At 32.8% G+C, this 14402-nt stretch overlaps 1 protein-coding gene across 1 annotated transcript in view; it reads left to right on the top strand.

The window, feature by feature from the left end:
• The window catches only part of LOC129220562 (pancreatic triacylglycerol lipase-like), a 31162-nt gene extending 18652 nt beyond the window's left edge, over positions 1 to 12510 (top strand). Inside the window, exons 6-7 of the mRNA XM_054854992.1 lie at positions 1484 to 1591; positions 12239 to 12510. Coding sequence (XP_054710967.1) covers positions 1484 to 1591; positions 12239 to 12510 — 380 coding nt within the window. The remainder of the gene's footprint in view (positions 1 to 1483; positions 1592 to 12238) is intronic.
• Positions 12511 to 14402: the final 1892 nt, after the last annotated feature.

The following is a 14402-nucleotide window of genomic DNA, read 5'->3' as shown; positions in this document are numbered from 1 at the left end:
TCTTCCGATGACATCACAAATGATGAAATGACATTCCGTGTTGCCATTCACAGTGCAAAATATTTAATTCGCATCTTTACTCACGTGTATTGGCAACGATATGAATGGTAGCAAGCGTAGAGCGCAATTTTAATTCGCTGCTTGATTATCATAACGTGGAAACGTAGTAGAAAGATGCGGCAAAGTGCATCATTTGTGACGTCATAAAGACCACGCCTTGTTTGAAAAATCGGACATTTAAAAAAATAAATTAAAAAAAACTGTTGGGAAAATAATATTTTCTATGTCTATGTTATTATTATTATTTTATTTTATTTATTTATTTATTTATTTATTTATTTATTTATTTATTTTTTTTGCTCATTATATCCATTTCAATGACTAAAAGTAGTACTTTTGATTGAAGGAAACCACCCCATTGTAAAAAGTATAAGAAATGAACTAAATTGAATAAACAATGAACGAAAACAATGATGACATTGAAATTATGTTTTACAGATGGAAAATATTGCCAACAATGCCAACAATTTATTTACTATTTAAGTTCTGAAATTTATGTTTTTCTTCTCACAATATTTTTTTCAAAAGCATTTCGGGACAACCTAATTCATTCCCAGCACTTGCGCCAAATACAAAAACGCATTTTTTGGTACCCTGTATTTGGTATAATTTAGAATCATCGACCCTTGCTTTTTTACAATGTACTGACAGCTCGGTTATCCCATCTAGAGACTGCAGTTTAGTCTTCGTTATGGACTTATCAGTCTGGAATAGAGAATAATCGAACTGGAGGTGGATGCCATCTCATTCAATCTGAGAGCGCCAACAAACTACTAGATAAAGTAAACTTATCACACCATGATCAGGGCATTCTCGAAATAGTCTGGCGAGAATTCGCAGACAGGATGGTGCAGTTCAACGTGAGCACGTGTGCATGTTGTTACTTTTAACTTGCTTGATTTAATTGAGGGAAAACTTTATAATCATAATGGAACTTTTAATGTTATAGAGTTGTCTGGGAAGTGGCCGTACACTTGTTTTTTTTTTTTCCCCACAGTATTTTAGTTGCGGTTGAATGACTGTTAAGTACTTGACCTGGAAGACTCAAAAGTGATAAATATTCGTAGTACACCATCCATCTTGTAACCCAGTTAAATTTAGCGACAAGTTATCTCAAATGTTTTGCGGGATCTCAAGGATTCAATGATGTTTTGGCGCAAAATATCTGCGAGAACATGGGGTAGAATTCAGCAGCGTTAGAGCATAGATCTGCAGAGGCCTGATTACTTTGGTAATAAGTGCAAATGGCGTAGTTCTTCTTGCCTGCCCCAAGTGTGGGGCACTTGATATTTCCACTTTTAAGACGATAGAGGGCAGATATCAGTGAACGTATATTACTAAATGTCTTGTTATTATCTTGTCAGTTCAATAAGCATGCAAATATATTACTTCTTTCGGTTTGTTTTGCTTTGTCATTGCTTAGGTCTTGGAATTAGCACTCCTTCTGGTCATTTAGACTTCTATCCGAACGGAGGGAGCGCTCAGCCTGGATGCTCATATGGAAATGACAGTATTTCAGCTGCTTTAGATTGTAATGTATTTATTTTTATAAAACTAATTCAATAATGGTTCTTAAATCACTCATACATATGATAAATAACTACGTTGATTATTCCTCACTTTAATCACTGTTTTACTCTTCTGAATAGATATATATATAGATGTTTAATTAATTTTAGATGTTTTACTAAAATTCAAAAAACAAGTGGCACCCTGGCAACAGAAGTTACACATCTAAGAAGTTTGAAAAAAAAATGCTAATTACTATACGTGGCATTAAAAAAAAAGCTTTTAAAATGTTTCAGACATCATTTTTAATGATTCTTATGCAATGCCTCTCTGAATCCAAATATGACCACTGTTTTTTTTTCCCCATCACCCCAACGTTTTGGAAATAGCTCCCTCTGTGTGTGTGTGTGTGGTTTGTTTTTTCTTTTCTTTTTTTTTTCTTTTTTTTTTTTTTTTTTTCAATTTTTGACAGTTTTAAGGCCATTATTTTGATTTGGAGGAAAGAGGAGCATTTTTTTAACCTTTAAAATTCTTATGAAGGACTAGAGAGGTGGAATGTTCATAAACATGAATATTTGTAGCAAAGAGGGGTACTTAGGGGGAAATATCCCCTTTAGGTATTTTTTAAATCATTTGAAGCTTTTTTTTCTAAGGGTAATTGTTAACATTCTTTAGCTTATTTTTTGGGGCGAAATCAAAGTATCGAACTCACTTCTATGAATCCCAAGTGCGGAAAAAAAATCATATTGTAAAAAAAATTATAATAATAAAGTTTTGAACATCGTATGTTGCATAACGTCGCATCGCAGATTTTAAGTAAATCCGTACTTTTCGTATTATTTGTATTTATTCAAGTTACATTCATAAATATCATTAAGGGTAAAAATGAAATTAGTATGCTTATAATAGGAGTAAAAAATTAAAATCATAAATATCTTTAGCATATTTTCTAGCATCTTTAAATGAATTAATGAGTTGAATGTGATTTAAGCCATTCCACGAAAAACGACCATCTTGCCACTCACGAGACAGCTAATATATTTAATTAAAACCAATATTTTAAATAGGTAATGAACTAAGTTTTGTTGCCTAAGAAACAACAAACAGATGGGAGACTTCTTAGGCAAAAAAAAAAAGAAAAAAATGTTTTTCTTTGCATTTTAAATTATTATTTTTTTACTGAAATATATTAGCCGTCACGCGCGGGACAAAATGGTGGGCGGCTTTTTCCTGGAATGGCCGCATTGCGTAAAATCTTTATTTTCTATAATGAGGTTGTTTTGAGTGGTGTCGATTCTGTTGCGGAGGTGCAAAACTCTGGAAAAAAAGGGGGGAGGGGGGGGGCAGTTCTCTGCAAAAAGTTTTCGGATGCGACTTTTTGCTTACAATTGCTCAAATCTGAAATCCCATCACTAAACATTTGGTGAAGGTTTATTATAACTCATTTATGTCATATCATTAAGTCAAGCAAAACATTTTTTTTTCTTTTTGAAATAAAACATTTTGGTAGAAAAGATAATTTATTGGTTAACAAATGATATGACGAATTTTCAAGGAAAAAAAGAGAGTCATTTCTTTCTTCGCGCTAACACTGTTGACACAAGGAGAAAAGCAGACGAAAACACAGACAAGAAGAAATTACTACCAATTAGAAGAGTGTATGGGGCATTTGACTAAAGACATGCTGCATATATGCTAGGGGTAAAATAAAATAATTGGTTTATTACTTAGAGATCCAAGGAAAACGTGATCAAAAGAATTTTTTTTTTCTCTATTTAAGGAATTATATTAGATTATGAAAAATACTTTCTACTTTCCAAATAACCAAAATATTCATGGGATGATTAAACTACTGCAGAATAACACACGAAGAAAATAATCTTCTTTTTTTTCGATTTCTACATGTTAATAAGCAAAAAAAAAAAAAAAAACATTCAACGTAAACAACATTTTTTCTGAATTGTGAAAGAAAACACCGTTTCTCATCAAGTCAAAATAAAAAGCGAATATGTAAGAACTGTTAACGTAAAAAGTAAGGTTTCGCAGTATTTTTAAAACTGTTTAACTCTATCTAATGAGACAAAAAAAAAGAAAGAAAGAAAGAAAGAAGGGGGAGAAAAAAAAAAACTCGTGTGACATACTGCAAGAGACAATACCTTATTAAAAATGTGTATAAATAATTTTGTTAGTTAATATGCAGCAGAGATTTTGCTAATTATTTTCAAAAAATGTTGATATACTCGTATTTCGGAAAATAATTTTTCTCAGTGCTAGAAAACTGCATTTTCGCATAAAAATATGCATTATTAATTAGTAACTAGAATTTTCGTACAAGATGAATGCATTAATATAGTCTGAGGAAAAACTTTATGCCCAGTACACGTTTTTTTTTCAAAATTCGACAAATTGTAATCTGCGTAGTAAAATAGCGTTTTGAATGACATTTTTTAACCTCAACTTTACAGCTAGTACACATTTTTGCAAAATTTGACACGTTGTAATCTGCGGAGTAAAATAGCACTTTAAATGATATTTTTTAACTTCAACTTCAAGTAAAAGAAGCAAAGATGTTTATTTTTAGATATTTTATTACCAGAAATTAGTTAGATTACTATGTAAAACTAAGTAAAATCTTTAACCCAACGTACAAAATTGCAGTTCAGGGTCGATTTCATACCTTTAACTTAGATAATATATTCCAGCTCTATTGATTGTGTAACATGTTTTCCATTTAAATAAATTCTTTGATAAGTTATCTTATAGGCTCTTGATTACTGCTTAGCCAAACAAACTGGTAGCTAATATATAATTAGCACTGACCATACGCCTATATTAATAATAATTAATTCTATATTAGCTACCAGTTTGTTTGGCACTCTTGGCTTCCTTAAGAGGTTTTCCATCTCCAGCTCAGTCACTCCTATGCCGGGCTGATGAGTGCTAATAAGCACAAAACTGCAGCTCTCGGCTGGAATTGACTGATTTGGCGGTGTATTTCATGTGTTTCTGCCTTAGCCCTGGTTGTAGGGCGGTAACTTTCTGAATATATTTATGTTTAGTTTTTAAAAAAAATATTGGTGACATTAAAGTTTTTACTAAGTTTCCTGTTGCGTTATTTCTTATCATTAGACAATAGTAATTAATAATACCAAGAAATATAAATTCTCTTTGGTTCGTTTTTTTCCGTTTCCTCAATGTTTTTTAATAACCATGAAGTTTTCCCTAAGATATTTATTTTTTAACACTTGTTTTTAAATCTTTAGTTAAAGTGTTTCTTAAAAAAAAAACGAATATGACCATCTTAAATAACTTTTAATGTAAAAATTAGGGCTCGACCGGTGGCATTGTTTGAACGATGGGCCCATGCCGATTGTTAGCCGATTGTTCAAAGATGGTCGATGGCCGATGGCCGATTGTTTTCCTCCAAATGACCGGTGGCCGATGGCAAAAAAAAAAAAAAAAAGAAATTGATAAAATTGTCAGGAATTTAATGGATCATTGATTCATTCCACTTTACTTGCTTTCTACGAATGAGAAATTGTAATCACAAAAAAAAAAAAATTATCATATTTTGACCTAAATTTCTATTTTACGATCACCCAATTTGAACTTCACAAGTTTTTTCGGCACATCTGTACATGCATATGTACCTAAAAACATATAAATGACCGAAATATCCAGTTTGAACGCCTCCTCAGTTAATTATCACAAATTCTCTTGTGATGTCTTCGTACGCTTAAACTTGCGTCACTCAAAAACGTTATGAAATAGTGAGTTGAAAACTCATACGCACGTAGTATGTTCTAAAAGTTCGAGGACAAGTTGTATGAAACTTTACCCAGAATAGTTCACGTTACCGAAGCACATCTATCTACAAAATAGTCATCTTGAACTACTTCTGCCAACGTTCGTACAGCTTTTAGAAGCACTTCTGGAAGCCATTTTTCGCAACCTGGCGCTGCTGTTTTAACTTCATCGTGAGGAAGAAGCCGACTTTCAGTTGAGGATGCACGATTCGATTGGTAAATACTCTGATATGACAAACAAATAACATAACGTTTCATCGGATTTAGCTCCAGTTGACTTTTACCTGTTCCCAGCAAAAAAAAACATTTGCATGAACGCCGCTTTCTTCCGTCAGGAGAAGGTAAAGCTGAATTATAGAAGGTAGCGAAAAATGGCTCCCAGGACTGTTTCCAAAAGTTATATGAACACTGGCAGAAGTACATAGTCCCTCAAGGTAACCTTTTGAAGGTGGATGTGCTTCGGTAATGTGAACTATTCTGGGTAAGGTTTTATACAGCTTGTCTCCGAACTATTGGATCGTAATACGCACAGTCTGTAAAGGGTGTAGTTATGCTTCTCCTTTTTAGACAGCTGTATGATGAAAAAGAAAGAAAAACAGCCAAAAAAAGGAAGAAAAAAAAATGAAGAAAAACAAAGAGACTGTTTAATAACCAATTGTTTTTTTTAACATATAACTAAGATTTCAGTAATATTGTACTAATGTATGGATTTAGGTACACTAAACATAGTTTAAAAAAAACATTAAATTATGTTGTTTAATCATTCAAAAAAAATAATAATAAGAATAAGAATAAAACTATGAAACCGTCAACAAATTACGCAATTAAAGTGGAAAGATTGCACGTAGACATTTTTTAGTCATCAAATTAAACAAAAAAGGTAACAGATAAATTACAATATTAATCATAATAGGAAAATTTTTATACTAATTTAAAATTTATGAATAGAAAAGTTTGCATTTTTTATAAAAGCTATAACAGTGACATAAATTTTGCTGAAAAAAAAATAGTCATGAAAATAACGAGGTTCTTAAAACACAGCTACAATAAACAAACTCAATAATTACACCAAATTAATAACTGAATACATATACTGCTTGACCTGATGTTTGCACACATAATACTGAACAATTATCTTTTATGAAGCTTTACAAACAAGTTCAAATTAATTTTTTCAATTTAACAATAATTTTTTAAAATTTAAATAAAAAAATTTTGAAAAAAAAATAGAACCGACTTCAAAATTGCTCAAAAAAGTGAAAAATAATTTTATTCTTTAAACACCATCGATAATACTTTTAAACATAATTTTTGAAGTTGGCGCAAAAACGATCGATAAAATCATTCACAGCCATAACTCAACTACAAGTATAACTTTAACCAGGTCCAGTTTCTTCACTACCACATGCATTACGCATTGATGACAGCATATTTTAGTAACGATATAAATGTTTCGTTCCTAACTTTGGATGATTTTTTGATAAAAATATGAACGAAGCATGGTTACAATGGATTTTACTTTTTGTTTTTGCGCCAACTTCAAAAATTATGTTTAAAAGTATTATCGATGGTGTTTAAAGAATAAAATTATTTTTCACTTTTTTGAGCAATTTTGAAGTCGGTTCTATTTTTTTTTTCAAAATTTTTTTATTTCATTCTTTTTAGTGTAAATGTAGATATTTCAGTAAAAGTAAGAAGTTACCTAGTAAGAAGTGCGGCTTTATATCACTGCATTGCTTAAGAAAAGCCTTTATTCAAAATTATCATTACAATTACTATTAATGTTACAGTTATATGGCACCAAACTTTTATAACAATGAGTTTCATATTGTCGCGTAGATGAAGATAGCGAAGACAATGTGAAAGCCAAATGAAGCGAATACTCGTTAGTCTCAACTTGAGATCTTTATTCAGAACCACGAATGAACGTTACATCTCCTTATATACAACTTGAAAAAGTGTTGGAACTTTCCAGACTTGAAAAGATACAGAAATTAATAGAAGATTCGAGAAAATACGGGAAACAGTAGAAGCGAAATTTTAGTAAAATTCACTTTGTCCTAGTCGGGATTTGAACACGGGTTGCTCGTGGAGGAGACGAGAATTCTACCACTGAGCCACCGTTATCCACGGATGAAACGAGCGAACTTCGCTACAAAAAGATTTTAATCATTTAATAGGGAAATTTACTGTTTTTTGCCCATAACTTTTTATCTAAAGAACAAATATGGTCAAACAAAGTAATGGGACCTAAGTTGAGCCCTCCTCTATCCATTAAAAAAAGAATCATCAAAATCGGTTCACTAGGTGAGACGCTATGAGTGGACAAACAAAAAAAAAAAACATACATACGGTATGAACTGATAACCGCCTCCTTTTTGAAGTCGGTTAAAAAATGCATAATAGAAAATCCTTGAAACTTTTCTATAAAAAACGAAAATAACTTATTCATTGATTTTTTATAAATACATAAAAATAATTACTTACAACAGAAAAAAAATCGATTGCTATTAATGATGCAAAAAAAAATATGGCGCATTACGAAATATAGGTGAAAGAAGTACGAGAAATACCCAAAAAGACATATCTTGACCAAAATAAATAATCGCTAAATATTTAAGAAATGCTTGAAACGACGAGAGAGGGTTGGGGGGGGGGGGGGTCACCCTGTGTTTTTGGAGTAACTCACACTTTGGTCCCAACCTCGGTCTAATTTTTTAGTACAGGACCGCTAAAACCAACGCCTCGTAAGAATTTCTGAATCTATTTCAGCACTTCCGAAGAAAAATTCAAAAGTTTTAAAACGTCTTTAATCAATTTCTTACATTAATGCTCTAAATTCTTTCTAAACAATAGATAAAGTTTGAAAAAAAACTAATTTTATGAATGGTGTTAGTTTTAAACAACTCAGAAGTACAACTAGAGTTTAATTTCAGAAATTGAGGGAGTGGGAGGAGGGGCACGCAAATGTTCTCGGAAATTCAAAAAATAGTTGTAAAAATAGAGTTTAAAATAATAATAAACACTGAGCAGAAAAACCCTTTCAAAATTTGCACCCGAGATTGTGTTGACGTGCAGTGGCGGATTTAAAATATAGCAAATGTTGCAATTGCGCGAGAGGCCCCATAACCATAGGGGCACCGTAGGAGTTACAAAAATGCTTATGATAAATGTTTTACAACTTCTTTGATAGAGAAATAGGGCCGCAAAATGTAGGGGAAATCCGGGCAACGTGAATACCTTAAGCTTTTCTTGATTATTGTCGTTTAATTATAACTTTAGAAATTGAAACAAATGTTTATAATCAGTCTTCATTTAATGAACTTGCGTAATTCAATAACAGTTGTCCTTAATATTAATTACACTATTAGATTTACTTTGCACTTTAGGCCAGTTTTCAAAAATGGCATGAATATTCACTTTGCTCAACACCCCGGGTAAAGTGGATTCGTTACTTGGGCAAAGCGAACAGCAATATTATCTGTCATGAAACTAAACATTAAAAGTAAAATAACCATCGAAAATTAAAGGAACATATCCAAAAAACATTTTTTTGCTACAATGTTAATTATTGTAGTTATTGCAAACAAAGAAATTAAACTTAAAAATAAACGTCGAAAATAAAAGGAACATATTTAAAAGCATTTTTTTACTGCGGTGCTAATTATTGTTGTTATTACAAACAAAGAAACTGAACTTAAGAATAAAATAAGCATCGAAAAGTAAAGTCTCATATTAAAAAGCATTTTTCTTCAATGCTAATTATTGAAGTAATTATTATAACAAGCAAAGAAATTTTTCAAAAAAAGTCAACAACTAAAATTTAGGAGCATATTAAAAAACACATTTTTCTTCCACAGTACTAATCATTGCAGTTATCACAAACAAAATCATTACCATTTTCGAATGCTGAACACTCTTTATGACACCACTGAGTACAAATACGACATTGTATCCTATTTTTCATTGGCTGATCATCTTCATCAATGAAAATTTCATCACAGAAAATGCACCTTACATCATCAAATTTCTTTACTTCCTTCTTCTTATCAGTCTCTTATGCAGTACTTTGTTTTGTAGCAGAGATTTTTGATTAGTCTTTTTGGTACTTGGTCTTTTTAATAGTCTTCTGAGAAGCTTTAGTCGAAACATCATCTAGTTACTTCATGAGTCTTTTTTGATTTTTCAAATTTTTGTCTCTGATTGTCCTTTACTGCAGTACTTGTCTGGAGTGTAGATCTCTGTAGTTTTTGTTTACGTGTTCTTATTGGTTTAACAGGGGCTGAGGAATAGGAAGTAAAACTTAAGAACTGTAGTAGTTCGTATAGAACATTCAGATTTGGGTGAAGCGGCGGGAACACCATTACCTTGGATTTATTCTGTTGTTTCAGATCCCATGAGAGTATAAGGACAGTCTTCAATGGTAGTATTCTCTTGAGATCTTAATATTGACGGACTTCCAGGTTCGGATGAAGTGACTTGTCATGACCGGGCAAAGTGAATATGGTATTCACTTTGCCCAATCTGCTTTGCCCTTCAGGTACATTTTTGATGTTACTACAAATAACCAAAAAACCAGAGCATCTAAACTCGTCGTCTTCGGAGAGTTGATAGCTACATAATCGTGCATCAAATCCTACTCATAACAAAGAACATGTCACAAATAGTATTAATATTATAAATGAAACACTAACCTCTGTAAACTAATATTGTTTTCCCCAAAAACATACTTTGTTCTCTCACTGGCGTCGCGTGAGGCGAACTCGTCCCGACGTGTTTGCCGCACACGGAGCGACAACAGGCGACCGTTGCTATGACAACGCGGATGCCGACCAACTAATTATTTGGGAGTTATAGGTGAAATTCGCTTTGCCCGGGGTATCCACTTTAGCCGCGTTTCCCCTATTTCGACGGGCCCCAAACTTGTAATTCCGTCGAAGCGATACAGAAAAGGCTGCAATTCTGTGATTTATATTACAAATATCGAAAAATTAAAAATTACCGTCGGCTCAACGGGAAGCTGACAAAATGACACAAAAACCGGTTTCGCCATCTCATATTTGTTTCCATGGTCTCCAATTCGGCAATACATCACCAAATGATCGTCAGTCTGAGACGCTATATTAGTTTTGCATTGAAATAAGTAATTAATAGCCACAAAAAATGAGTAAACAGATTTTTCAGAACACACGATCGAAAACAAAAAGTGAAGTGAACAACTGGAACGTACGCACAGCCCACAAGCGAAAATTTATCCTTCTACAGCTTACCATTTTTGAGTTATGACTTATGAGAGATACATACGTACATCCTGCTGCAAGAAACATCGCAATAATTAACTTGTTTGGTACCTGAATGCAGTATTAAAAACTCTTTCAGGGGTGACTGAAATAGAAATTCATACTGAAATGTAAGTAAACGATTTCATATGAAAACAGTAACTCCCTTTACTTTGCATTTTTTTTTTTTTTTTCAAAAACATCTCCCACTTCCATCGGCGTTTCGATGTTTTTTAAGGCCAATGGGCCGATGTTTCTGGAAGTTAGTATTGGTCGTCGATGCCGATACCGACGGCAAAATTGTTGAACCATCGGCCAGGCCGATGCATCGGTCGAGTCCTAGTAAAAATGGAGTTTTATCGTATTTTCTGTCTCTCTTTTGTACTTTAAGTTATGAGTATACTTTGTTTCTGATCTTAGTAATACAATATATTGCTATTCATAACACTAAAATGAATTGCATGTTTTGTCTTTACTGTGATTTTTTATAACATATTATAAAAATATGAAAACAAAAAACAATTAAAAAATTTTTTGTTGTCATTTTAAGTAAACGGAGTGATTAAAAATACATTACCAAGTCTCTTTGTTCATTTTTTTCTTTCGATTTTTCATAAGTTGTTTTATTGTCTTTGGTTATATATGACAGTAAAATTTCACTTTCATTTTCAAAAAAAAAAAGACTTTGGACTACCGCCCCTCAAACTTTTGATAGGTTAAGATCTCTAGTTGTATCTTATCTTCGAAACCTCCTTAAAGCCACCTTTTTACAAGATAATTTTCTAATGCATACTATATCTACAAGGTTTTTACCTATCTCAAGCATAAAAGGAACTATACAGTAACTTAATTAATACGTTCTCCAGATCTGATCTCTATCACTGAACATTCAGTGTTGGTAAAAAGGTGTTACGCGGTTACCTTATTTAGAAGGCTCTTTAGACAAGTGAATCAATATGAACAGTTTGTGATAATTGATGAGCAGCAGCCATACTAGCACGACGCCTATCTCCAGTCACAAAAGATTAATGATCCAATTGTATCCTTGATACCGTCACGAAATGAAGTACCGTACCTGTCATCCAAGCTCAGAACAGTTGATTCCTAAGGGGCTTTTATTCAGTATTTTTGGCCCCCTTCCCCGCATTTAGTTACAAAGTGGCGTACTCCACCCAACCCCCTCACTTTTTCCCTCACCTTGTTACATGTCACGTTGTATTACAAAGAAGTTTTGCTATTAAAGTACTGTTATTTTGATGAAAATCTGGGATGTCACACTTCTTGCTGTCCCAATCCCCTTGTCACAATTTCACAAACCCTTTCTTCCTCTCAAAGCGTGACACCATTTGTAGACGGCCCTTAATCGGTTTACAGCCGTTAAGGCTGCCACGAGAAGCATCTCTGTAGACTAAGTTATGCACGATGTTGTACCTAAACCCACTTGAAAATGTTGTCCTTGCTCTCCACATATCACACTGCGTGTGAAATAAATAATTCTTATTTGATGGTCTTCCATTAAACTGGCTCTTTTTATTATTGTTATATGAGGCAGTGAGAAGAAAAATATTCTTTTTTCTATTCCAGTGACGCAACAGTTCTTGGTCAGTACATGCCACCACTCACGAGCAATCGAGTTGTTTTTGGAATCAATTAGCAACCAAAACTGCCGTTACTTGGCTGTCCAGTGTTCTAGCTATGAAGAGTTTTCAAAGGGTAGTTGTACAAAAGCAAACTCAGTTGTTTCGGAAATGGGTCTTAATGCAAAACCCATTCCAAACATACCAATAGGTTCCACGTTTTACCTAAAGACAGCAAGCAAAATGCCATTTTGCATTCAAGATGAAATTTCAAAATAAATTTTAATGAAATTCAGCTCATTGTCATTTCTTGTTGTTATTATTGTTTTATGAGGCTATTAAAGCTTTCTGGGTAACATGATATGCATTTCTGATAAGTACAAAACAGATTAAACGACTAGAAGTAACCGGAAACTTGGTGTTTTGAAATCGTAAGCAGGTGAGATACATAGATCCCTAATTTATACATCGATGAAAACCTGCATCTGTTTGGAAAATTGTCGACCATACGACCTGTCTCGTATATACAACAGGGGAGAATGTTTTATCTTGGGAAACTTTCATATTTCAATTTAAGACATCAATTATTTAAATCAAATTTAAAATCTAAAAGTCACATTAAAATGCCCCAACATATTTCTATGCAATATATATATGTTTTTAATTCAGACAGTTTGAAAATAAAACGTTGCCAACCATTTGAAGTAAAGGTTCCAAGCTGTCCCAAGGTGCAACATCCTATTGTACCTTGGGACACATCCTGTTGTACTATGGGAAAGTCTTCATGATTCAGGGAATAGCCATATACTTAAACCAATTTTGCACCAGAAAACAAAAAAAAACAAAAAAAATTTCATGGTAGTGAATTAAATCATGAATATTTAACAATGAATTAGGAATTATTATACAACATTAAATGGGTTTAAAAGACTACGTAAGAGTAGAAAATTGTTCTATGTTCCTAAACATATATTAATTATCAAGAACCATGCATATGTTGTACCTTGGAACGTGTCATAAAGTAAAAAAATGTTTGGCTGTCCCAAGGTACAATCACCATGTGGTTTAAGAAAAACCAAAATGATGGTTAACCTATATGCATTCTATCATTATTTTCTCATAAGCAAATTATATAATGTACTTCTTTTTTATAACAAAATAAATTTCAGTTGATTAAATTTACAAATACAAAGACAGAAAATGAAATATAAATGAAAAAATATTTACCTTTGAGTCATGAAATTTTCTTTCTCGCACAAAATCATCAATTTTACTCATTTGATGCTGATTTTTACTAAGACACCATTTAGTGGTGAAGATAACTATTAGAGATTGCAAAAACATGGCTGCTAGAAATAGATTCTTAGAAATTAGCAGTGTCCCAAGGTACAAACGTCTCAAGGTACAACACTCTCCCTTACTCTAATAGAAACAACTAAGTTTATCATTCTTCTTAATTTTTTGAATATTAAGTTTTGATGTAAATTGCTATTTCGTGTTGAGTTTTCAAAAATTCGGGGTACAATTTAACTTTTTGTGTGATTTTTTCTTTTCTAAGGATGTTAGATTACACTTGGGGAAATTCATCGGGTCTCATAGGTTCTACGGGCCACAGATTGAGCACAGTTGGTTTAGAACTTTTCCAACTTCTAGACTGATTGTGAATAGTGCGATTATCTACCTACATCAGCTCCTTGGAGAAATAAATTGAATATTTTTATTTAACCCTCAGTCTCTCGGGTAAACAGAAACGTTATTTTTATCCTTAACAAACAGTCATCAATTTAAATCTTTCATACGCAATCACTCTCAGACAAGGTAAGCTTGAGCAATGTGCTCTAAACTTACTGTCTCAAATCGTTTAAAAGAAAGGGTCTACAATGCGATAAATTATTAATGAATTGTATTTATTTTCATAAATTATTCACTACTGTCATTTAAAAACGGATACTAAAAATCGGCTGCACCAACTACACACTGTCGCTTGACTGACTTTATAAAAAATTTCCATAAAATAATAACATAAGGACTTGGACCTTGTTTGTGCTTTTTCATTTCTCCACATCACCCCACTTCTTAACGATGCACCTCCCGGATGATAAAAACTGAGGTGCATCGCTAAAAGATGGGGTGATGTGGAGAAAAGAAAAGTCACAATCAAGGTCCACGTC

Source organism: Uloborus diversus, chromosome 4, assembly GCF_026930045.1.
Source record: "Uloborus diversus isolate 005 chromosome 4, Udiv.v.3.1, whole genome shotgun sequence".
Taxonomy (NCBI): Eukaryota; Metazoa; Arthropoda; class Arachnida; order Araneae; family Uloboridae; genus Uloborus; species Uloborus diversus.
This window is presented reverse-complemented; position numbering and strand designations above follow the sequence as displayed.